The following is a 24,903-nucleotide window of genomic DNA, read 5'->3' on the forward strand; positions in this document are numbered from 1 at the left end:
AAAATTGCATCTGTTTTGAGGTTTAGTTGCATATAAGAATCGACTCCATGTGATAGAAATTAAACTGGAGCTCTCCCTATGGTGTCCGTCATTACTGAGTTAGTCTTGTGACACCCACAAACAACTTTGTTTTTACAGCGTAAGCTGTTATGAGCTCACAATAGCAGCAGATTTAGGTGGCGACGGTGCCTGCTGGCAGCGGTCGTCATTGTAGCACAGTGAGAAAAAGAAACATGGTTTGAGCTGGAATCAAACCTAGGTGTCATGTGTAAATAGCGCGAAAACGTCGGCACAGACCACCGAGCACGGAGGGAAGAAAACGAAGAGCGCGGTGGCACGGTGGCACGAGGCGCGATCGCAGTGTTCGGGCCAGGGCGTGCAATTCTGAGCTCGGACGAGCGGGACGTCCTGCCGGCCGAGACGCGTGGGCACGGAGGACCACGGAGCCGGGCGAGGTCCAGGGTGTCCGAGGGTCCAGGTGCCAGGGGCGGAGCTGCTGACTGAACCGAGCGGTGCCGAGCCGTACCGAGCGACGTGCCAGACTCGGACGTGGGCCGCGAGCCCATGAGCTGTGCACCCGAGCTGTACCTGGCGGTGCCCTGGCCAAGGCGTGGATCGCCGGTGAATGAGCTGCCGCACCGCAGCTGTGGCGAGCAGCATTCCAGCACGGCGCAGACGGTGCTGTGCTGGCCAGAACCCGCCCGCGGAACCGCTGCACTCGGGTGGTCGTCAGGATGTCGGAAACAAGGTCCGAGGTCGCGCTGGTCCCGGCATCTCCTAGACGCCGCCGCCGCTGCTCGCAAGCCGTGAGACTACGGGACTCTTCCTCCTCGGGGGCTGGGTGGTCGTCCCGACGGCACCGACACCACTGACTGTTCATATCCTTCTATTTTGTACATAAATGTTTAAATACGTCTCCCTGTCTGTTTCCTGCGCTGCTGCACAATAGGGGAAGTGCTCGAACCGTCCTAAACATCACACTAGGCATTCTCCGTGGTAGTCACGTATTCTACCACAGAGCTGTGCCAGCGCTCCAAGCTGCTTCGGAAAAAGACCCTACAGAGGGTGAACAGACCAGTGAGCAGCTATGCAGATGTGTGCCAGAGCCGTAGAATTGCACCATGCAAGTTGCATAATGACAGGGTGGTTTAAGGCTGCCCACCCATTACAAAAGGCTCAGCCATAATTCATTATCATCAACACAGCATCAACAAAGTGTGCAGCTGTGTAGGTGGACACATTGCCTTACAGACACATAGTGGGCACTTCACTAATTCACAAAATGCTGATGAATTTTTTTGTAGTGGGTACTTTGAAACAGTACTTCCAGTAGGCACCTTAAGAGAGTTTACAATGGGCTCTAAGGAGGCTGCTCCTGCAGCTTATGCTGTGGCTGTGCTACATGTTCTGTGCAGGCCTGGAGTTTTTGTTGCTGTGTCCTTTGATTGCATTGATATGTTGTATGGAAATAATGGTGGCAGTGTTCGACCAACTAGGCAAGTGCCAAGCTCTTCAGGCATCTGCTGTTGCATGCAGGCCAAGTCTGAGAAGGTGGGGGGTGACCTGACCACGGGAGATGGCCTGCTCATGGGTGGCACACTCGTCGTGGAAAAAGGTGTGCACTGCCTTTTATTTGGCACCGCATGTGTGGTGTGTTAGTAATGTGCTCCTTAGTTCATGCTACAGTCTACTTTCCTTAACCCTTAGAGGGTCGATTTTTTTCGTGAAATGCGTCCCAAAAATCTGTTTTTTTATTGCTGAATTAAATTATTCAGAAAAAGAATTGTCTAAAATTTTTTTGGGTGACCGTAAAGTGACAAAAAAATATTTTGTGTTGTTACATGCACATCGTTTTTTCATGAGTAAGAGAAAGATAAATTATTTTAAAAAAACCTATATGTCTGTTAAAAAATTATGCATTGCTATAAACGTCATGTGTAGTTTATAGACATACAAAAATAAGTGCACAAAGTGGCGTCAAGTGGAAACACGGAAGCAGAAAAGCCACTTTTGATCCAGTCAGCGTCGTCTCACCATGCATGCTTTTGAGATGTCGCTCGCTCATCAACATATCAATCTTAACTCGTAAGTAACGCCTCATATGACGGGCTGACATTTACTGAATCAGATTCTGATTCGCCAGGAGGAATCACGGGTAGACTCGATTTTGCAGCCAAAAAACCGGCGTGCACTTCCATAGCGCAAGCAAACTGCGTGGGTTGAAGAAAATTGTGTAGTTGTGTAGCGTGTCCGGCAAGCAAAAACAAGTCCGAAACCTATAATAATTATTCGTCTTATCGCCAACAAAACGGAAGCAGTTTTTGGAAGTCCCCGAAAATAGGAAATGCAACCGCAGCGGCATTGTTTCTGTCAGTCAGCGCCTGCACGGAAACATGCGTAATCACTTACCGGGTAGCAATAAACGAGATAGTAACAAATCCGTCACCTTGTGAAACATTCTAAACCAGAAAGCCATCAGTTTTGCGGGCGCAATAAGCGGGAACCGGCCGAAGGACAAAACCGAAACTAGCTGCACACTGCTGTAGTAGAGCATTAAAAAGAATGGAGAGGCATTGGCGCCAGAGAAAAATTCCACTTATTCCTAAAGTGTGGCAGCACGTGCCAAGCAAGTGAAATGACCGAAAAAGGCACATGTTTTAAACATACAGGCAGTGACAAACGTGTACGGCATAAACCCTTAAAGGGTTAATTCAACCCTGAAGGGAATGACACAATTGGTTCAACTATCAGGTGGGTCGAACTAAGCGAAAGGCAGAAATAACCAAATAGTACACAGCAGACTAACTGCATAGTATTTGACTCAACTGCAACATGTCCCTGTATCAAACACAGCCACATTTTACAAGTCCAAAGCACATGATAATTAAGTTCAAAATGACAGAGGAGAGCCTAAAATATGCAGACATCAAATGTGCACCCATTTTTTAAGCAAGAAAAACGATAGTTTACCTCAGATAGTGGTAATACAAAAAAAGTCACAGTTTCACCGCAAGGGCGAATCATTGAATGCGATAGCAACAAATTGTAGCGTTACACGAAGTGTGGCTGGCAGCTCGTGTAACTACAAAACCCTGGTGTAAGAGAATATGGCCGCTCCAGGAAGAGATGGTCTTCGCATTGTCACTGTAGTGTTATCGGTTCACTCGAGAATACGACGCAGTCATGGCATGAGCGCCTGTCAAGCCCGCAGTAAGACAACCGTTCGCCCCTGAACCCAAACAACAACTAACTTTATTCTACTCCGTACATCACGTACATCAAGGAGGGGGGCGTCACCTATTAGCACAATAGTAGCGACCTCTACATCTCCCCCCTTTCTGCACGTTCGGCAGTCATAAGTTCAGACGGTCCGGTGGGACCACGCGTCAGCCACTATGCGTGCACACAACACCATCGCGACCACCAACACCACCATCACTATCACCACCATCACCACCAACAAGATCACCACCAACACGATCACCAGCCCGTCCCGAGTCGCTCGTCGTTACCGTGGTACTTGGAGGACCTTGAGATGGTTGAGCTACTTGCGGCTGTGGCTCGGTTGCTTCTGATGAAGCTTGTGGTGGCAACGATGATGCTGGAACAAAGGGGACGAGGTAACACCTGTTACGCTGCAAGATACCGCCTTGTCCTGTTTCTATTATGTAGCTCCTAGGTCTCTGTGCTGGGCTTAACACAGTGCCCTTTACATTTTCTGGCCGTACCCAGACTTGTTGTCCTACGGGAAGCTGCCTTTGATGCCTGGCCCGATGACGCCGATTGTAGTTCCTTTCCTGCTTTCGTTGGTAGGATGCGTTCCTCGACGCTACTGCGTCTTTTGGTGGCACGCTTGGATGTAGCAATTCTTCCTTCTTAGGGACTTTGGTCCTTAGCCGACGACCCATCAAGAGCTGAGCTGGGCTAAAACCGTTGACGCCTGGGGTATCCCTGTAACATAGGCAGGGCTGGGCAGAGATACTCAGAAAAGTATTCCGGAATACAGATATCGAAATACATGAACTGGAAGCCTAAAATACAGATACTGAGATACATTTGCCTTTAACATAACGGGATATTTCGGCGATACTTTTGCAATAAGACGAAAAAAGTATTCCGAAATACAGTCACAGCGATACAGATACTGGAATACTTGTTTTATTTGAAGGACGCTCATACTACGCAAAGACAATTATTAGTGCAGCATAATGTTGTAATTAAAGTTACAGCGCATCGAAACGTTCAGTTTATTTATTTATTTATTACAGTACCCTCAGCGCCATTAAGACATTGCAGGGGAGGGGGTGGACAAAGTACATAATTAGCAATAATAACATAATTACAAGTATCAATTGCAATAAAAATACACTATTTCACAGCAACAGTAACAAGGATTGGACACCGAAATCGACATACTTGGCGAACAAACTAAGCTATGCTAGAAATATCACACTTTAAGCAAATCACTCGAATCACTAATGAACACAAGTGAATTGAGAAAAAGCACACATTTATTTTGAAGATCTGCTTTGCTGAGAAGGTTGCTGTGTAGGCTTCTCAAATAGGCTGTCTTCTAGCAGCGTCGGTTCAGCCTCAGCACACGAGTCACGAAAGAAAAATACTCTGTCTGTCCCTAAAAGCGAGCACAAATTCGTGTTATAGTGAATAAATATCGCCTTCATAGCCGTATTGCCCTGCAGCGTGACGATATCTCATATCGGGTCATCCAGGTACCGAAACAGTTCCGCCCTCACTTGGGTTGTTCTGACTGCTCAGAATCCGAAGTCTGTCCCCATATTGGGAATCCTAAGCCGTCTGACCCTGTCGGCTTCAATGAAGCTGTCACCACCACCGACGCTACCAGCACCCATTTCAGAAAGCCGCCACAGGCGAAGTCGGCTCCGGCGGTGGGGGAGCCTGCTACCACAAAAGACCGTTTCGCGCATGTGATCAATTAGGAACTCACCCTGACATTGGAGTGGTGGCTGAAAGCGCGTCAAAGATAGCCACCTTCTAATTACTTCCGCCGCGACTACGGGAACTGCTTTTGGAAGTGCCGCCGCTTTGAGAACTGAATGCTCGCGAAGCATTGCAAAGCTTGTTCCAAGGCGGTATCCGCGCGGGGGGGATCGCGAAGTAATAGCTTGCCACCCGAAAAAAATTAGGCGTGCTGCACTGAAATTGAGAGACAGTGACTTTCGTCGGCAGAGGCCGACAACACTGCCCCCGCGATTCTGCCGTCTGCGGCGTCGCGCGCTTTACCACATGGAACATTCTGTGCTTGAGCGGAAACCATCGCCGCCCTATCTGTCGGCGACCGGTGGCGCGCCTTTGCTTGTCTTGGCACAAAAAAGGAAAAAAAACGCCAGTTCCCCATTGGAAACACGCCTCAACTAATTTCCGACACAAAAAAAACAATGTAACGAGATACCCGTGTCCAGCATAGTATCGCGATACAGGCGATACATCGTAAATGTATTTCACTACTGAGATACAAATACATTTTTCAAATGTATCTCGATACAGAAATACAGATACTCAAAAGTATCTCTGAAATACTATCGCGATACTCTTGTATCGCGATACTGCCCAGCCCTGAACATAGGAGAGCCATGTGAGGATCTTTTGCCTTGGTGAAGAGTTTTTTGACCGTCCTGACCATTCTCTCCACTTCCCCATTTGATTGGGCGTAGTGGGGACTGCTTGTCGTATGGACAAAGCCATACGAGGAAGCGAAGGTTGCGAAGTCTCGTGACGAGAATGGCGGGCCATTGTCAGACCGAATTTCCTCCGGTATCCCATGGCGGGCGAACATGCTCTTTAGCACATCCACGACAACTTGCGCAGTTGTGCTCCTCAAGGTTATCACCTCTGGGTACCTGGAGTAGTAATAAACTACCAGGAGGAAAGTTTGCCCACAGAAGTGAAATAGGTCCATGCCGAGAAGTTGCCACGGGCGATCTGGGAGAGGTGTCGGTACAAGTGGCTCAGCAAAGTTAACTCGTGTGAGAGCGCATGTCTCACAGTTGGCGACCAGAGAGGTAATGTCCTTGGAGATGCCAGGCCACCATACCGAATCTCGCGCCAAGGCTTTACTTCTGTTACCGCCTTGGTGTCCCTCGTGTAGTAGTGCCAAGACTGTAGATCGAAGTGACGATGGGATCACCAGACAGGTACCTTTGAGCAGTACGCCGTCGCACACAGAAAGTTGATCAACCACCGATGAATACTTGGAGATGTGTAATGGCAGCTTGTTTTTCCGAGGCCACCCCCGCTGACAGATGGAGATTAATGTAGTGCATTCACCATCCGAAGTTTGTGCTCGACGAACTTCCTGCACATTTAGGGGCAAAACTTCAAACGTGGCAGCCACTGTTTCTGCAACATAGAGCTCCATCACATCAAGGGTTGTGCGAGCCACAGTTTCTGTGTTAAGGATTTGCACAGCATCCGCAGAAGATTCATTCGGGTTGTTGATGCGAGAGAGAGTATCCGCTGTAGCTAAAAGCTTACCAGGCACATGAAGTACCTTAAATTGATAAGGCATTGCTTTAATCCGCAGCCTTTGTATTCTAGGAGGCAACATGTCAAGCTCCATCTTACCAAAAAGAGAGACAAGGGGTAGGTGATCTGTCTCAACATCCAGTGGGATGCCACGCACAAATTCGTCGAACCTCCAGAGAGCCCATGTTATAGCCAATGCTTCCTTTTCAGTTTGGCTATATCTCTGCTCCGTCTTCGTCATTGCTCTGGAAGCAAAAGCGACAGGACGGCGCTCGCCTGATGGCTGCGTCTGCAGCAGGACTGCCCCAAGTCCAAACGAACTAGCATCAGCTGAGACAGTGGTGGCATACGACGGATTGTACTTGGCCATACACCTATCGGATGACAGTATCTCCTTCACCCTGACAAATGCGGCCTCTTGTTCGTGCTCCCAAGTCCAACTTGAAGACTTGTTGAGGAGGGCTCTGATTGGAGCGGTTATTTCAGAGATGTGTGGCAAGAACCTAGCTAGATGATTGATCATCCCGAGAAGACGCCTGACGCCTGCAACGTCTTTTGGAGCTTCCATGGTCTTGATGACTGCTACCTTGGCTGGGTCCGGCTTGATGCCTTGAGCGGACACGATTACTCCCAGGAACGGCACTTCCGAAACACCGAATAAGCATTTGTTCTTGTTCAGCGTGACCCCAGCCTCAGCAAGACAGGACAGAACCTGGTTCAGTCGGACCTCATGTTCCTCTCTAGTACGTCCGAAAACGAGTATATCATCGATCATATTGGCTACCCCTTCCTGTCCTTCAAGAATTCTGGCCATCTGCTTCTGAAAATACTCGGGCGCTGAGGTTATACCAAATGGAAGGCGGCAGAAGCAGTACCGGCCAAAAGGGGTTATAAAGGTCGTGAGCTCTTGAGAGTCCATAGTCAGTTTCACTTGGTGAAAACTCGCTGTGGCGTCCAGTTTGGAGAACACCGTTGCGTCTCCGATAAGCCCGAGGACTTGTTCGACCGTTGGGAGGATGTGGCGTTCTCGAAGTACGACTTCATTCAGCCGGGTTAAGTCAACACAAAGGCGGTAATCTCCTGACGCTTTAGGAACCACTACCAGTCCAGAACACCACGGCGTTGGATTGTCGACGCGGCGGATCACTCCGTCACTTTCGAGCTTGTTGAGCTCGCGCCTCACGGTTTCGTGTAGCGGAATGGGAATGCGACGAGGCACGCTGAGGGAGAATGGTGTAGCACCAGGCTTCAAGCGGATTCGATATTCCTCCTTGAGAGTGCCAAGTCCGCGGAACAATTCAGCTTGAAGTGATGCCTCAGGGGCCTGCACGCCGCCAAGGAATTTCACAACGTCGAGGGCTTGTATAGCCGGAAGTCCCAGAAGAGGGACAGAGAGCGATTCAATGACAAAGAGTCGCTGCAAGGACGTCTTCCCACGCCAACGAAGTTGGGCTGTATATGAACCGAGTACCCGCAATGGTTGACCTCCAGGACCGGTAAGTACCGTGTCAACCTTGTCCAACTTGGCTGGAAGCTTGGGGAAGTCTTCGGGTATAGCAGAGACTTCGGCGCCAGAGTCAACTTTAAATTGCATCGTGTACTCGTCCACGGTGATGTCCACTAATAAAGACTTGGCCCCCGCCCCGACGGTGCTCAGGTGAATAGAGCCGACTTTTTGTTTCGATTTCCGCGAGCGACAAACTTCCGCGAAGTGCCCCTTCTTTTTGCAAAAGTTGCAAAGCGAGCTGCGTGCCGGGCATTGCGCTCGAGGATGAGCCGCGCGGCCACAGAATCCGCAGGTGGGCGTGTCTGCGTTCTGATGCTCGAAAGAAGGCTTCGCGTTCCAGTGATGTCGAGCGGCCTTCTGCATCTTTGTAGCGTCCAGTTGCAAAGCGTTGGGACTATTATAACTTGCTCCAGCTTGCGACTGCCGCTTTTCTTTTTCCGCGTCTTCCGCCTGGCGTGCTTGCGTCCAAGCCTCTTTGAGAGTGAGTTTAGCGTTTCGGCAGAGCTGGTCTGAAAGACACGAGTCGCGCAAGCCGACGACGAATCTGTCACGTACTAGCCTTTCTTCAACTTGCACTGAAGGATAGGCGCAGCGTTTCACCATCCTGCATAACTCGGCATAGTATCCGTCAACGCTCTCGCCTGGTTGCTGTACGCGTCTGTGAAAACGGGACCGACTCGTATAGTTCGTTGCTTGGATGCACGAAATGCTCTGTGAAACGGTCTACCACGGTCTTGTACGAAGTGAGGGATGCTGCATCGAGCGAAAATGTGTCGAGGAGCGGACGCGCTTCGGGGCCCATGCAATATAAGAGCGAGCGCACCTGTGTTTCCTCCGGTGCATTTTTGAGACCCGAGATGGCTGCGTAGTCCTCGAAGCGACTTTTCCATGTCGGCCAGGTCCCAGCGTTGCCGAAGTCGAACGGCTCCAGCGTCTGAAGGTTGACGCACACCCACTTCGGGCTGGACTGCTCGGTAGGCATGATACGGACGATGGGTAAGCGCATCGTCGGTGCTCGGCCACTTCTGACACCATGTAGTGTTATCGGTTCACTCGAGAATACGACGCAGTCATGGCATGAGCGCCTGTCAAGCCCGCAGTAAGACAACCGGTCGCCACTGAACCCAAACAACAACTAACTTTATTCTACTCCGTACATCACGTACATCAAGGAGGGGGGCGCCACCTATTAGCACAATAGTAGCGACCTCTACAGTCACTTCTCGTTGAGAGCGCAGCACGCAGAAGGGTATACGAGCCACCCGCTGCAATGGCTTTCGAGATGGCGCGCGTGCCAGCAATCGCGACCGCACCCTTATACTTAAAGGTCAAAGTGGCTGCTCGAGCGACAACCCCTCCCCCCGCCCCCCACCTCATGTCTTTTCATGGTCGTTAAAGACAGGCGGGGCGTTTCCTGTCTGCTTCGACGGCAGGCCTCCCGAGCGGGGTGATGTTATCGCATGCACCCTCCGAGCAACAGAAATGGGCCGGCTCATTTGATCGCTGCTCCGGCCACGTTCGTCGCCCCCGCTCGCGCGCTTTTACCCGCGGTAGAACATACGATGCGCAGGGTATCTTATCAATTTGCACTTCATACCGGAAGGACATGACGGCGATGGCAAAAACCCGGCGAGACTGTCCACATAATTGCTATCGCAATAAAACAGCAGAGAAAAGCAGTAAGCTTTCGTCTTCACAGAACGAAACTTTATTTCCTTATTGGTCATCATCATTACTTTTAGGGAGCACTTCATCACAACAAAGAACAAGACATATCAAGAGTACGAAACGGCACAACGAAAAAACAGGCGCCGGACTCTCGACTAATCTTCATTAACTTCAGCACACACTTTTATACCCACACGTGGTCATACACAGCATAAAGAAAGCATACAAAGAAACAAAAAGATATCGAATCTCTGCAGGGCAATAGATGTAACGCTGATACATGAATTCTTGTTATTATGTATGTGCAAAGCCTTGATTATGTCGCGAGTTGTCTGTTCATGATTCCTGGCTATGTTAGTTTTGCTGAATTGAGGAGTGCACCCACACTCCTTGCAATGCGCAGCTATATGCGATAGGCCATGAGAGCGAGTGTTTGCCTCATGTTCTTTTAATCTGACACCCGCGGATTTTTTGGTCTGCCCTGTGACACGACAAGTGACAGAGTGACACGACAAGGGGAGGTTGTACACTACCCTTGTGGCACAGGCTGGGATTCTGTGGTTCACACCACAACCTACCTTCTTTCTCTCATTTTTTTTCTTTTACCTAAATTCCTCCCAGCTGATTAGGCACTGAAAAAACTACTTTGACACCAAACCGGCCTGCCACATTCTTTAATCCATGAGACAGTTCGTGAACATACGGTAAGACAGCAAATTTCTTGTTACTTTCCAGGTTTTTTCTTTTCTTGTCCCCGTTCTGTTCTGACTTTAATGCTCGGATTAACTTCTAACATAATCTGGTCGCTACAAGTTCCGGAAAGCCTGCGCACACCAACCGGTCTACTTGTCTAGTGCGGGTATAAAAGTGTGTGTTGAAGTGAACAAAATTAGAGTTTGGCACTTCTCTTCGTATCTTCTTCATCGTCAGTGCTTCATGTCTTTTCGTTGCACCATTTCATAATCATGAACCCTTACCAAGTCGCCCAACTATCAATGCTACAAAACATATCATGCTCTTTACGAACGATAGTGCATTTGATGTCCTGCATTTATCACAGTTCCTAAACGGTCGCAAACCTACACCAGACAAACCACTTCATCAGTCCGTTCTGTGATGTGTGTAATTTTCCGGAACACCGAGAACCTGTGATGTGACTTGTTGCCACTAGCTGAATGAGTAAAATAACGCATCGTTTGAATTTGCACTTGTAATCAGGCTGAAAGTAGTGTGTCATTATTATACTGTGTAAACTTGCCATCCATGGTTCCTAATACAGTAATCCCTCGTTATAATGAAATCGCTTGACTCGAAATATCGCTTTATTCGAAATTTCTTCCGGTCCCTACCCAAACACATGCACGTGAAGCCGCATTACTCGAAGTGCATGAAGAGATTGACCCACTTAAAACGAAGAGGCCAGTGGCGGCAACCCATTTCCGCATGCAGTGTCAAATTAATGCCGCCAACGTCTTGTGCAGGCAGAGAATAAGCCACACAGGTACCAAACCCACGACCGATGACCTAGTAATGGGTACCAATTGAATGCCCAGTGCTCCCAGCTATTTACAGTCACCGATGGATTTGTCAGACTCCGAAAATTTGGACTTGATGGATATTTCGAACGTCGTAAATGCATCGTCAAGGTTCCCACAGCACTAGGTAATACATTCTCGCGACTGATTTTTTCGGACGACTTTATGCTCTAGAGTACGATTTTTCGGACTGAATCACTCGTTTTAAGCCACGCTGCTTGGTTTCAGTGATGCCAATCTATGTCAACCATTTATCTCTAGATTGACCCCCAAAAATACCCTGTATTGCAATAAAAATCCCTAGATTGACTTTCTGATGTTGTTCAGGCTAATTCACTTTTAATGGTAGTCCACTCTTTGGCCCAGTTCTTCTTCAGCTTATTGGAAGTAAAAAGAAACATATTGACAGCCACCGAAGGTCTTTTTTCTACATTTTCTGTGGAGTAATTGCACATAAAGCACTTGCAGATGGTGCGAGCTGCTATAGAGGCAGACATATTCGTCAAGTTCACTTTGCCTACTCATTGAAGGCATAGATGTGATCGTTTGGGTCAAGTGCAAGTCTGTAGCACCTTTCTTGTGCTTGCAGCTTTCGAGGTAGTGGCGGTCAATTTCTAATTTTTCAAATTTGCAATCAGCGTTGCATGATTGGCAGTTGGCGTACAGGGGCCCTTTTCTACTGGCCGATAGCCATCCTGTGTACTTTCGATCAGCTTCACGCTTGGCCCAATAGTCTTTTCACTATTTTCGCTCTTATGAAAACGGTGCGACAGAAACACTGAAAACACATGAACAATCTTCGTCTTTTCCGTCACGCCGCTTTCACAGTAATGAACCTATACCAACTCGTCCAAGTGCCAGTCCTACTTTCGTTCTCTTTCTCTCAAATTCTGCAGATGCAGAAGTTATTAGACATGGAGACTGCACGGTGAAGGCATGCGGCGAGTGTGAACTTGGCACATTTTCATGTGCATTACAAGACAAAATTTCTCTTTGTTTCACAGAGCAGCAATCACACAGGGCGCTCATGATGATATGTGCGTGCATGCCAGACACTTACGACGCCAAAGTTTCATTTTCCCCAGTATTCAGCATATAATAATCTCGCTTTTACTCTGCCCAGCAGAACACCAATGCTCTCTTAAATGAAAACAGGCAAATAGCGAAAATTATCCTTTTTTTATGGCCTTTCTAGTTGAACAAGCGTAATTACTCAGCAACGCCTGACGTTAGGCTGCGTAATGTAAAATGTCCAGAACCGTTGAAAAATCCCTATATTCAACAAAAAGACGCCAAATCCCTGGAAGATGTAGGAAATCCCTAGATCTAGGGATAAATCCGTAGGATTGGCATCACTGTTTGGAGGCAACACAACTGGCCACTGGAAGCCAAGCCAAAATTCACCAAGCGAGTCCAAAATCCAACATGGTGACTTTCAAAACCAAGTTGGTTTTGAAAGTCGCCATGTTGGACAAGAAGGGCGCTACAGACTCGCACTTGACCCAAACGATCACATCTATGCCTTCAACGAGTGGGCAAAGTGAACTTGACAAATCTGCCTGTTGCTATAGCAACTCGTGCCATCTGCAAGCACTTTATGTGCAATTACTCCACAGAAAATGTAGAAAAAAGACCTTCAGTGGCTGTTAGTTTTGTTTCTTTTTAGTTCCAATAAGATTCAGAAGAATTGGGCCAGAGAGCGAACTGCCTTTATCTTTTGTTAAAAGTGAAGTAGCCTGAATAACAACATTAAAAAGTCAGTCTAGGGATTTTTATTGAAATCTAGGGTATTTTGGGGGGTCAAACTAGGGATAAAAGGTTGACTTAGGTTGGCATCACTGCCTTCAAGATTGGCAGTGCACACAATCTTCCAGTTTCAGAGGCCATGCCAGCTCTTTTTTACCTGGCAAAACGGTAGGGGACGCAACTTTTCTTTTTCAGTGAACCTTATCGTCATCATCAATACGCCAGTAGGGGTTTTTTGTGTGCGTTTCTTTTTCTGGTTGTCACTTATGACGCACGTGGTCGTGCTTGTGGTGTGTCAAGTGTGTGTCCGAGACGTTGTGTGCATCAGATTTTTCTCTGCCGTTGTGGTGGCTACTGACCTGAAACATGGGGTTGAATCGTGGCCGCGGCGGTCGCATTTTGATGGAGGCGAAATGCTGGAGGCTCGTGTACTGTGTGATGTCAGTGCAGGTTTGAGAACCCTTGACTGCGTAGTTAAATCCCACCAAGCAGACGAGACGTTGAATGCATCTCTTTGTGACCAGCGTCAAATTTTGTTTGCTTGGTGTGATGGAGCCATCAACTGTACCGCCCGCAAAGGTCAGCGGCAGCGATCGCTAACGCGCTGACAACGTTAAGCAAATCTGCTCGTCCCCAAGCGTAGCATGAAGCAGCCATGAAACACAAAACCTCTTTAAAACGTTTAAAACCTCTATAAACGTCTATAAAACGTTTTATAGAGGTTTCGTGTTTCGTGGGAGGGCATTAGTGGAGATTTTTTTAGGCTGCTGTAATCCAAATAAATGTCATTTACATGTCTTAACAACTTTTCGAACTATTTTGCGGCCACCAGGTCCCGAAATTTGGTCGGCGGCTTACTGCGGGGCAAACGAGAGCTGTCAAATTCCATGATGCAACGCACCAGAACTGTTCATTTTGGTCGTAATGGCATTGCTGGTGTCCCCTGAGATAGAACTTACAGGAAAGTAAAGCTTTCCCGGTGCTTTGCGACGCCTGAAAACCGCGGTCTCATGGATGTCAAAAAGTGGCCAAAAGACTGCGGGTTTGACTTGCACCATAGGATTCCATGGGTCGCGCTGTGTAATTGGCCATGTGATTGTGTTATTCAGAGTGCTTTTTTTTTGCACCTGAATAAAGTTTTGCTTCACTCATTACATTGTGTTTTGACGTCATCGCAGTTGTAGCGTAATTAAAGCTCGACTGCTTTAGCTTTTCTCGAGTGGTCGCTTATATCGAGATACCGCTTATAACTAATTTTTTCGTCGTCCCGCTGACTTCGTTGTAACGAGGGATTACTGTATTTTGAAAAAGATTAGTAAAAGCCCACCTCTGCGGTCGTATTATCCAATTTCAGGTCAAAATGTGATTGCATTAATTGTACGAAAATAGATTGCTTTTATGGGATGTTGGCTGGGAAAGGCAAAAAGAAATGCATTATCCCGAAAAATGGATTATTCAGAATCGTATTGACATTCCACTGTATATTCTAGCCATTGTACTTTGTTGCTGCATGCACAGTTTTGCTTTCGCATCGGGAAAAGAATATTCAGATGAATTCTCTTGAAGAATAAGAAAAGGGATACGTAATAATTGGATAACTGCTGTAACAATTCATTGTGAGCCACCATTCCTATTTTAAAACCTTCCTAGGGGAGGTTGAAAGTACAGGATTTGGACATGTGACGATACGTGTGACGCATTCACTGCTCGCTGTGAAGTTGGTCGCTGCTGCTCTTGGAACATGTGTAGGATGACTGGCTGGGTTCTAATTATCCGGCACAGGCTATAGCCTTGATCGAAATAACAAAAGTTCGGTCCCATAAAAATACATGGGGCACTGGCTGGGACCTTTCATAGAGATCAAATTAACTGAAAACTCTAATTAACCAGAGTTGAATTAAGCCTTTGCGGTCCGAAACCTTATCCCACCTTCCGTCCATTCTGGTTCGAAAGACTCAAAGCTCAAGTAAAAGAAGTTTGCTTACTCTTTTACAGATGGTGCATAATGTAGTGAGACAATGCGTGCATATGAATCAACCATGAAAGCAATTGTCCAGCCGTGCCCGACCGCGGACCGCAAAAGGTTAATGAAAGTATATACTGTATCATAGTGCGAATGCCAGAACTAATGACAGAACTTGGATTACATGTGCATGCCAGTGACCAGTCTTGGTGCAGGTGAATAGTACATGTGTATATAAACAACATGGATTGTTTGAATTGCTTAATTTTAGCCCCGCCACGGTGGTCTAGTGGTTATGGCACTCGACTGCTGACCCGAAGGTCGCGGGATCGAATCCCGGCCGCGGCGGCTGCATTTTCGATGAAGGTAAAAATGTTTGAGGCCCGTGTACTTAGATTTAGGTGCACGTTAAAGAACCCCAGGTGGTCGAAATTTCCGGAGCCCTTCACTACGGCGTCTCTCATAATCATATCTTGGTTTTGGGACGTTAAACCACTGATATTATTATTATAATTGAATTGCTTAATTTTAGTACTGTCTACTCGTGGCTAACATATATACAAGCCAAGGCAAAGTTTTAGATATGAACCAGTCAGTTGGAAGCGAGTGGGATCATTCCACGCCAAACGTCCCAGCCGTTCTTGCGACCATCTCAAAAGTTTTCGAAAAAAATCGTGCTGATGTCTTGTATTGAAAACAGCGAATTGCTAGAATATTTCGGAGAGAAAAAAATATTTGGTCACGTGGGAGCCTTCCAAATTTCGCAGAATGTCGTCTGAGTGTGGTTTGTCAGAAGAATTATTCTGAGAGTATCATTGCTTGCTTTGATACCAAATTTGGTTTACTTACTAAGAAAAGGTGTTTGTGTAAGGTGTTCGAAGCTCAATAATATTACTGCAATTTTTCTGCCACAAATTCCTCCAGAGAATTTGCCAAAATGTCTTTTGTTTGCATTTTTCCTCTGTAATATTGCGCTACGTATCAATATCTGAGTAATGATTACTTACTCTGCAAAAGGTATATTTTGCGTTAAAATTATTTTCAGAGCGCTGCAGTCTTTAAATTTTGCGAGAAAAAATCGCAAACTTGAGAAAATCATCATTTTGGTCCACATTGAAACGCAATTTACATCGCATGGTGCTCCGATTAAAAATCAACTTGATACCTCAATCGAAAGCAAATAAATAGTTCTTCTTATATGGCAAGTTTTATCATCACAATTTTTGTTTTAAGGAAGAAAATAATTTTTGAAGTTCCCCATTGACGGCTATCTTACCATTTGGTTATGCGGCAGCTTCCTCGTTAAAGGGACACTAAAGAGCAAAACGATTTTTCTTGTATTAGTAAACTACTCTTGCACGATACCAAAAACACCACACTTGCTGCGAGAAAACACTTAGTAAGCGGGAAAACGCACAAAAAGAAAATGTGGGTGGCGACGCCATGACGTCACATATTTTGACGGCGCCTACTAGGGCCTAAGTAGTTCCTAATCACTAAAAATGAAGTAAATTGTCATCTGAGGGGGCCATAGACTTAACATACCAAGTTTGAGGAAATTTCGTTGGGCCAATGGCGCGAAAATACGATCACTACACTTTGAAATTCGTGACGTCACACGCGGAGATTTCGGCGCGAAATTTAAAAAGGAAACATTGAACTTCATTTTCTCGTATATTAATAAACCTATGTTGGCTAGATTAACGACATTAGCGTTCTCAGAGTACAATTTATCAATCTAAACTGATTCATTGTTTCTCTTTAGGGTCCCTTTAAAGTGCTCCATGAACGTCAATGGGGAAATTAAAAAATTATATTCTTCCTTAAAACAACAATTGTAATGATAAAACTTGCCATATAAGAAGAACAGTTTATTTGCTTTCGATTGAGGTATAAAGTTGATTTTTAATTGGAGCACCACGTGGTGTAAATTGCTTCTCAATGTGGAACAAAATGATGATTTTCTCAAGTTTGTGATTTTTTCTCGCAAAATTTAAAATCAGCAGTGGTTGCAAAATATTTTCAACGCAAAATATGCCTGTTTTAGAGTAAATAATCATTACTCAGATATTCATATATAGCTCAATATTACAGAGGAAAAATGCAAACAAAGGACATTTTGGCAAATTTTCTGGAAGCGTTTGTGGTAGAAAAATTGCAGTAATATTATTGAGCTTTGAACACCTTACACAAACACCTTTGCTTAGTAAGTAAACCAAATTTGGTATTGAAGCAAGCAAAAAATACTCTCAGAATAATTTTTCTGACAAACCGCACTCAGACGACATTCTGCGAAATTTGGAAGGCTCCCACGTGACCGAAAACTTTTTCCTCTCCGAAATATTATAGCAATTTGCTGTTTTCAATGCAAGAAATCAGCACAATTTTTTTCGAGAACATTTGATATGGTCGCCAAAAGGGCTGGGACGTCTGGCGTGGAATGCCCCAGTGTTGTTCTGTTTGCTTACGCCTTGGTTACAGTCCTTGAGCTTGTGCTCATGGATCTTCGTTATGCAAGATGATGCTGTTGGATTATGTATTTTATGTATTGCCATGATTGTGGGTGTTGAAATTTTATGCGCAGTTTACATGACCTACCATTGCTCCTACTGCTTGCCATACAAGCCCCATGAGGCTTTGGCAGGCCTTGACAGCAGATTGTGTACAAATGTGCTAAGTGAATTTGTTAACCCTTTCCCTACCGAGTTTCTTGGGAAAAAAAAAAAAAAAATACTGATTTTTTAAAGTTGCCTATTTGATTCTACGTTTCTTGAAACAACCAAAAAAAATTATTCAGGAGTGCTTTACTTGCAACATACATGCAAAATTTCTAATTTTTTTTTTAAATATGCTGTGGGTTGGCTTCACTGCACTGCACCACGGAAAGTGTTCTAACCTCTCCATTCTTTGGTGCAGAAAAATGTCTCTTCAAAATGAAAAAAAAATAATATGCAGGGACAAGCGAGTCTGTAAAAACAATCCTTGGGCACACCTTGGAGGTTTGCTTGCATTTAACGGCGCCACTGCCGATACATCGAGACACGGTTGTCATCCAAATTCGGTGATTTAGAGAAACTATGCCGCTATGTGTAGTCACTGCCACACTCGCAACTGAACAGAAATTCTTCATTTCACAGAACTTCGGCACACAAACGCATTGTTCTTGTTTTCTTTTCTGAACAGAGCTGTTGCGGGCACGCGCACGCCTCTCGTGCACAGAAGATGACGCCACTTCCTAATTCCAGTTACTAGAATAAAGTACTTTCCTGACCAGAATGCAATCACGTTTTTTAATTTTTTTACCGTGCCATCTGTCGAAGTCAAAGAGAACACAGCAAAATTAATCAGGGTAGCTTAACTGCGGCGCTCCCGAATGCTTGTTTCAGGGTGGACGAGCCCAGGTCGTCTTCAGTGAGAGCGGTACAAACCGTGTGGACAAACTCATCTTGTCATCACTGGGGAAAGGGTTAAAGGGACACTAAAGGCAAATATTAAGTCGACGTTGATTGTTGAAATAGCGGTCTAGAAACCTCGTAGTGTTACTTTTGTCCCAAGGAAGTGCTTATTTTGAAATAAAATCACGTTTTAGTGGTCCGCTTCGCGTTAGCGTCCTTCAAATCACCCGCCTGAAAGCGGGCTTTCTCACGTCATTGTTGCCGTGCCCAACATCGCCCGCCTTTACTGCGCGGCGGCATGCACTGGCGGCGTGCACCATTCGGGCATCCGGCAACATCGCATCCACGCGGCATTATTGCATTATGTCGAAGTTTCTGTCAGAGCGACTTTCACGAGCGCACAAAACACACGCGGCAGTACACGATCCCGAAACTGCCACTGAGACGCGACCGCGTGAGTGAAGCAGGGCGCCGGGCGAAGCGCAGTTCAGCGAAAACAGAACCTTTGAACCATGCGCGCCTTTCCCCATGGCAATGCCAAAGAGGTTTTTTTTTTCCATGAATCAAACAGAAACGAACAAGCAGCATTTTATTACGTCTCTTGATGCACGGAAGATTCATTTTTTATTGCAGCTAGTTTGATCACGAGTGATTAATTGTAGTCGGACTCTCTCACGTCATCAGGGTCATTTCCAAAATGTCCCACTCGTGGCGCTCATTGTGTGATACACTTAGCTTAATTTCTCGGTAAGTAGGGCACTGCTGTTGATAATATTGCCGTTTTAGACGTTGTCATACATTGAACTTTCACTCTGACATGAATTGTTATTTGCCTTTAGTGTCCCTTTAAACATGGGCACTGCTTTTCTGGATGCAGGTGGCAAGAAAGTGCTCCTCAACTACCACCAGGATACGCCCGAGGGCTTTGTCGGCAACAGCGCCATCCTGGATGCCCTGGGCATTTCATGCTGAATTTACAGCACAATGTGGGGCCATGCTTCTTGTTTTGTGCTATAAACAGCACTGTGTGTAATGCCTTTTGGCTGCTTCTTAACACTGAGCGAAGTACATTGTGTTGATTAAAGTGTGGAGTTGGGCTTGTTGGTACATAATTCTGGCACACTGCAGCGCAAAAGAACACACAACGGACGGAATACGAACGACGATGACGACGAGCACTGAACTTGCAACAACCTTTCCCCAGCCCCTCCTCATTTCGGTCACAGAGAGCCTGCTGAAGAAATTGCGCCATCGCCCGCAAAGTTGTGAAGCCAGCGCACCGCACAGGCAGAAGGTGGCTGTGATACCTTACGTGCACAAGCTTTCCCATAACTTGAAAAAGGTGGCCCAGCGGTACAACGTGAAAATCGTATTCGTGGCACCACACAAGCTGTCTAAGCTCTGCAGATTGACCGACCCAGAGGCAAGGAAGCAGCAGGTCTGTGGCACAAAGCACAGGCGGCCCTTTGTTGATTGCGCAGAAGGGGTGGTTTACGAAATTCCTTTAAAGTGCGGAAAAGTGTACGTTGGCCAAACCGGGAGATGCGTCAACGGTAGGCTAAGGGTGCATGCGAACAACGTAAAAAATGCGCGTGATGGAAAGGATTTTAAAGGTTTCCTAGCCAGCCATTGTATAATGTATAACCTGTCAGGATTGCGCACCCGAACTAAATAACACGTCCGTCATTAAGAAGAGCAAAACGCGAATCATCCAAGAAATCATAGAAGCAGAACGCAACTGTTGAAAGAAATTTGGCAGCCTGGGGGAAAGGTGTGTAAGTGTGCCGCCCCTACACCGAACTGATAAAGAGATGGCGTACCTATGCATGTGTAGTGGATGACGTCTGCGTCGGACAGCATAAATATATGTGCAATTTTTACGATAAAGGTTGTTGCAAGTTCATCGCTCGTCGTTGTCGTTCATGTTCCATCCGTTGTGTTTTTTTTTTGTGCTGCATTGTACCAGAAGTACATTGTGTTGCTTGGCAACCCAGCTGTCTCACGTGCTGGGCTTGCATTGGCATGCGTCTACACTTTCCACTTTACTGTTAATGGAGGCTTTGTCGAGAGGTTCTTTTGTGATGGATAAGTACAAATATAAAATTAAGCCTCCAGGCTAAGCTTCGTAAGTGAAACTATAAATGCTGCTGTTTTCTTGCACCTGCCTCATGCACACATGTGTGGCAAGGTAGCTGGGCCAATGTGCAAGTGTTTTCAAGGAACACTCTGTAACAGTGCAGGCAAAAGTGGTCCATCACTCTTTACTGTTAGTCTGTGCAAATAGCATTTCATGCGTGCTTGTTATTAGATGCGTACCTCGGGCTTGCTTTCGGGACCTCAAAGTGTTCAGGTCATAGTTTCTGCTTTCAGTTACATTTTAAAAATATTTTACAAGGTAAAAAGCACAAAATAAGCTTGTGCCCCTAGCCAGCTTCTAGGAGAGGATTGCCACTTGAAACAAAGGAATGTCTTTGGAGAAGACCAGTGAATGCAAGCATTGCTTGTCTAAGAGCTAGAACATGTACTATTACGTGCAACTGTTGAAAGAAATTTGGCAGCCTGCAGGTTGGTGGACACCATAGGTCGGCAAACTCACTCATGAGTCGACTCACTCAGACTCACTCAGACTCATATCGAGACGTGAGTCTGAGTCTGAGTGAGTCCGGGTGAGTAAAGTTTTTGTGACTCTGAGTCCAAGTGAGTTCGGTTGGGAAAAATTTTGGTGAGCCTGAGTCCGAGTGAGCCCTAAGGGCAAAATATATTGCATGAGTGAGTCTGAGTGAGCTCCACATTTTTTGCCGACCTATGGTCCTACCTACTCAACTTTAGCATTACTATCAGCCCTATGTCAGCTCACTTTGATACTCCCGTATACTCCCGCATATTTCAACGCGCTACCGTTCATACGTCAGCTCAATATTTATTGATCAGAGGCGTGAGTTGAGGAGGGAGAGGAGGGAGGTGCCTTGACCTCCCCCCGCAAACTTTTTCACGGGAAGTTACTGATATAAATATCTCGTGTGAGTCATGACTTTCAATAAAAAGGTCCTTATTGAACTACAAACTCAGATAACTCGTATTTGAAGGTACGAAATCAAAAGGTGCTAAGCAGCGCACCGATTATGCGAGATATTGTCGTTAAAGAGCATTGACATTATGGTAGAAAAAGGATAATTAAATGCTAACGGACTCATGAGTCGACTCACTCAACTCACACACTCAGATCGAGCCGTGAGTCTGAGTGAGTTCGAGAGAATAAAACTTTGGTGAGTCTGAGTCCGAGTGAGTCCGGTTGAGAAAAATTATAGTGAGTCTGAGTCCGAGTGAGTCCGGATGAGGAAAAGTTTGGTGAGTCTGAGTCCGAGTGAGCCCTGAGGGTAAGATATGTTTCGTGAGTGAGTCTGAGTGAGCTCCACATTTTTTGCCGACCTATGGTGGACACTATTTTTTTTAATGCACATGATTTTGTACAGCAGGGTTCCTTCGGCTGCCTCACCATGTCCTCAGATGCTTTATTTGTGTATGTGAGCAGTTTCAACACCTTTGGAAGCCAGAACTGTTCTGGCGATATTGTGGTCACAGGCTAGCTTGTGGCCACGACAGTTGCATTTCTACGGAGTCAAAACACAACATGCTCATCGACTCAGATTTAAAGGGGCCCTGCATCACTTTTCCTAGCAATCGTCAGATGACCTCACAAATTGAATGTCGCAAAAATATCTAGAATCCGTCAAGTACACGGAGTTACAGGGATTTGTCGTACGCTTCAAGCACTTTCACTCTCCTTTCATTTCAACAAATGCACCGAAAGCTACACAGGGGAGTATGGCAAGAGGGCAAGAGGCTACATCCGTACAGCAGTGCACGTCATGATCTTTAGCACATTCTTTTCTTTTTTCTTTGAACGCACGCCTCACTTTCAGTGTGATCATGAGCGTACTGGTGTAATTCTATATTGTGTACAATTCTAGCACTCTAGAGCGCAGCGCGGGCATGTCGCGGCGCCCCACGGTGGCTGTGGTAACTGTGCATATCATGATTCTCAAATCAGCCAATGGCCGTAAGCCATGTTCATGTCATAAGCCAAATTGAGCTTATGGTATCATTCGTCTAGAGAAGAGCGAGCAATTTCTAGCTGACTTTGAAACTTAATTGTAAATTCCATGCTGCATGCTGTGCTATAATGTTTGGCTCACATGTTCACAGGAGCCCAGATCGGCAGCATTTTCTGACTACGTTTAAAACTGTTGCAGGGCCCCTCTTTAAGAGCCTGCTAATGCACCACAGGTAGTTGAAATCAATCCGTAGTCTGTCACAACGATGGGCCTCGTGGAGCTTGGTTTCGGCACGTGGAAATCCACAATTAAATCTTTTATCTTCAAAAGCTATTATTGCACAGGCTGAAGCGTTTGTTGCAGTGTTTGCTTTATGACACACTATCTTGGCTGCACAGTGTTATACGTGAAGGCAGCTGTTTGTTTTGCTAACTAACAAGACTCGCATATATTTTGTACTATACATCCATTCGCACATTCCCCATTGCTGGTGGTGCTTTCTTACCCAACATGCTGTGATCGAAATAAATTCTGCACTTACATCTATGTTGCTTTCAGAAATTATAAATAGCTGGTGCATGTTGATACTACTACCTAGACAGTTGGTCCAAGTTACGCACATGCAAAAAGTAGTTGCTTGAAATGGTGAATTCGCAAGTATAACTATGTATTCCATATTTAAATTCAATACCGCTGAAAAATGTGGAGCTGTGTCAATCGGAACACACAATGCTGATACAAAAGTAGGAAAAAAAGAGCACACAGTAGGAAAGGTGGGCAGTCCTTACTGCATATTCATTGTCACTTCATGTTGCTTAAAGATGTCAAATAGAGATCCAATCTTATTTTCCTATGTACACCTGAAAAACATCCTTGAATATAGCATTATTTATGCATTCAAACTGACTCTACTAATTAGTACATCTTGATCTGACAAACCTTTCGTATTCTGCCCATTACTTTGTCAAATGCACACTCGGTAAAGTAGTTTTGATGCCAAACAACCGACTCTATTTTGTACTTGAATCTGGTTGCACCTACAATTAATGGTTGCTTGCTGTAGGTGTACTAATTGGGCATGCTTCGCATTCTCTTGGCTTTCAAAAGACTTGTTCAATACGATCATGTCTCGATACTTTCTGCAAATGACTAGCCCTGGAGGTATGAGAGCTGTGTTGTCTGCAGCACACAATTTATTCTGTGTGAAACACTCGCCTTGAAAACCACCACTTTGGAAAGAAAAAAAAAATCCAATACCTACAGATATAACTTTTATGAGGATGCTCAAAGGTTCGTACAGACAGTCTGCATTCATGGATGCATGACTCATCATTGTCATCTTTGGCTAGTGGCTCTGTTCTCCATTTCTTGAGTCACCAATGCCGATAATTCCAATCTACCACTACACTGTAAGGCACAGCTGTCAAGCACTGATGAGTTGTGGTTCAGTGGCGCTGCATGCACTATTTGCTATCTAGTACAAATGTATTCAACTTTCAAGAGCATGAAATGGCAACCCTGAAAGACAACAATGGGAGATTGTAGGAGGCAGCTTCCTCACACAAGTTGGGTAGAGTGCGGCTGTGATGTGAAAAGTGCGAAAGACTGCAATGGCGTGGTGGCGAAGATCCTCAGTTGTGGTTTTGTGATGAATGCCAGTGTTTCATCATGTACTGTGGGTTTACCTTAGAAGTAATTGTTCGATTTAAAGGACCTGGAGAAGAGTTATAAGGTGGGCTAGTTGGTGTTCGTTAATTTTCAAAGGCGGGATAAGTGAATACAGACACACTATAGAACGAAAGAATTAGGAGTGCGCGAATATTCGAACTGTTGAATACTTTTCAAATAGTGTTCGCAGGGGTGCGCGAATATTCAAACTGCCGAATATTTTTCAAATAGTGTTCGCTATCAATTCAATTCGCACCGGAATTTTACTATTCGAAGTATTCAAACTTCTGGAAAATAAGTGTAATAGTGTCATTCACAATCACTTAAAATCAAATCCCAGCACTTCTATATGATGTGCATAAGCCCAACTGCATCTTCGTGCAATGTTACAAGATCTTTTAAAACTGTGGCATGCTGCTATGTTGATGATCAGAAGAAAAAAAAAGTCCACCACAATGCACCCTCATAGAAAGTGAAATGTATTCTGCTGGCACTTGCTTTCCTTCAGTGATGCAGTTGATACAACACGCCTCGACCGCGTGCTGTATCAAGGATCGTTACCTTGACAAGCTCTGTCTACTCTGCTGCCTGAGAACACCTGCAAGCTTGTCATTGAGATCCGGATATCCTCTCATTTTCGGCCTGTGGAAACTTTTCCTGGTCTATATGCAAATGATTTCGTTCGGACACAGGCTTTGGGCATGCAGAATAGACGTGACATAACTTTCCTTTGGGTAAGCTTTCATAATGAAAGGGGCGCGTCACCATTTCCACTTCGCTGGGAACAAATTTAATGCAGAAAGACCATAGTCGAGCACGAAATTAGAGTGAACTAGCTAGAAGAAGGGGAGTGTCTAAAGCT

General features: G+C 45.7%; 1 protein-coding gene across 2 annotated transcripts in view; it reads left to right on the forward strand.

The window, feature by feature from the left end:
• The window catches only part of LOC119390926 (prostamide/prostaglandin F synthase), a 35,988-nt gene extending 12,691 nt beyond the window's left edge, over positions 1 to 23,297 (forward strand). Inside the window, exons 5-6 of one of the 2 annotated variants that reach the window (XM_037658641.2) lie at positions 1,537 to 1,615; positions 19,196 to 23,289. In XM_037658641.2, coding sequence (XP_037514569.1) covers positions 1,537 to 1,615; positions 19,196 to 19,290 — 174 coding nt within the window. In that variant the 3' untranslated portion in view covers positions 19,291 to 23,289. Of the gene's footprint in view, positions 1 to 1,536; positions 1,616 to 19,195 lie in introns of both variants that reach the window. The other variant, XM_037658642.2, reaches the window with a different exon arrangement.
• Positions 23,298 to 24,903: the final 1,606 nt, after the last annotated feature.

Source organism: Rhipicephalus sanguineus, chromosome 4 (genome assembly GCF_013339695.2).
Source record: "Rhipicephalus sanguineus isolate Rsan-2018 chromosome 4, BIME_Rsan_1.4, whole genome shotgun sequence".
Lineage (NCBI taxonomy): Eukaryota > Metazoa > Arthropoda > Arachnida > Ixodida > Ixodidae > Rhipicephalus > Rhipicephalus sanguineus.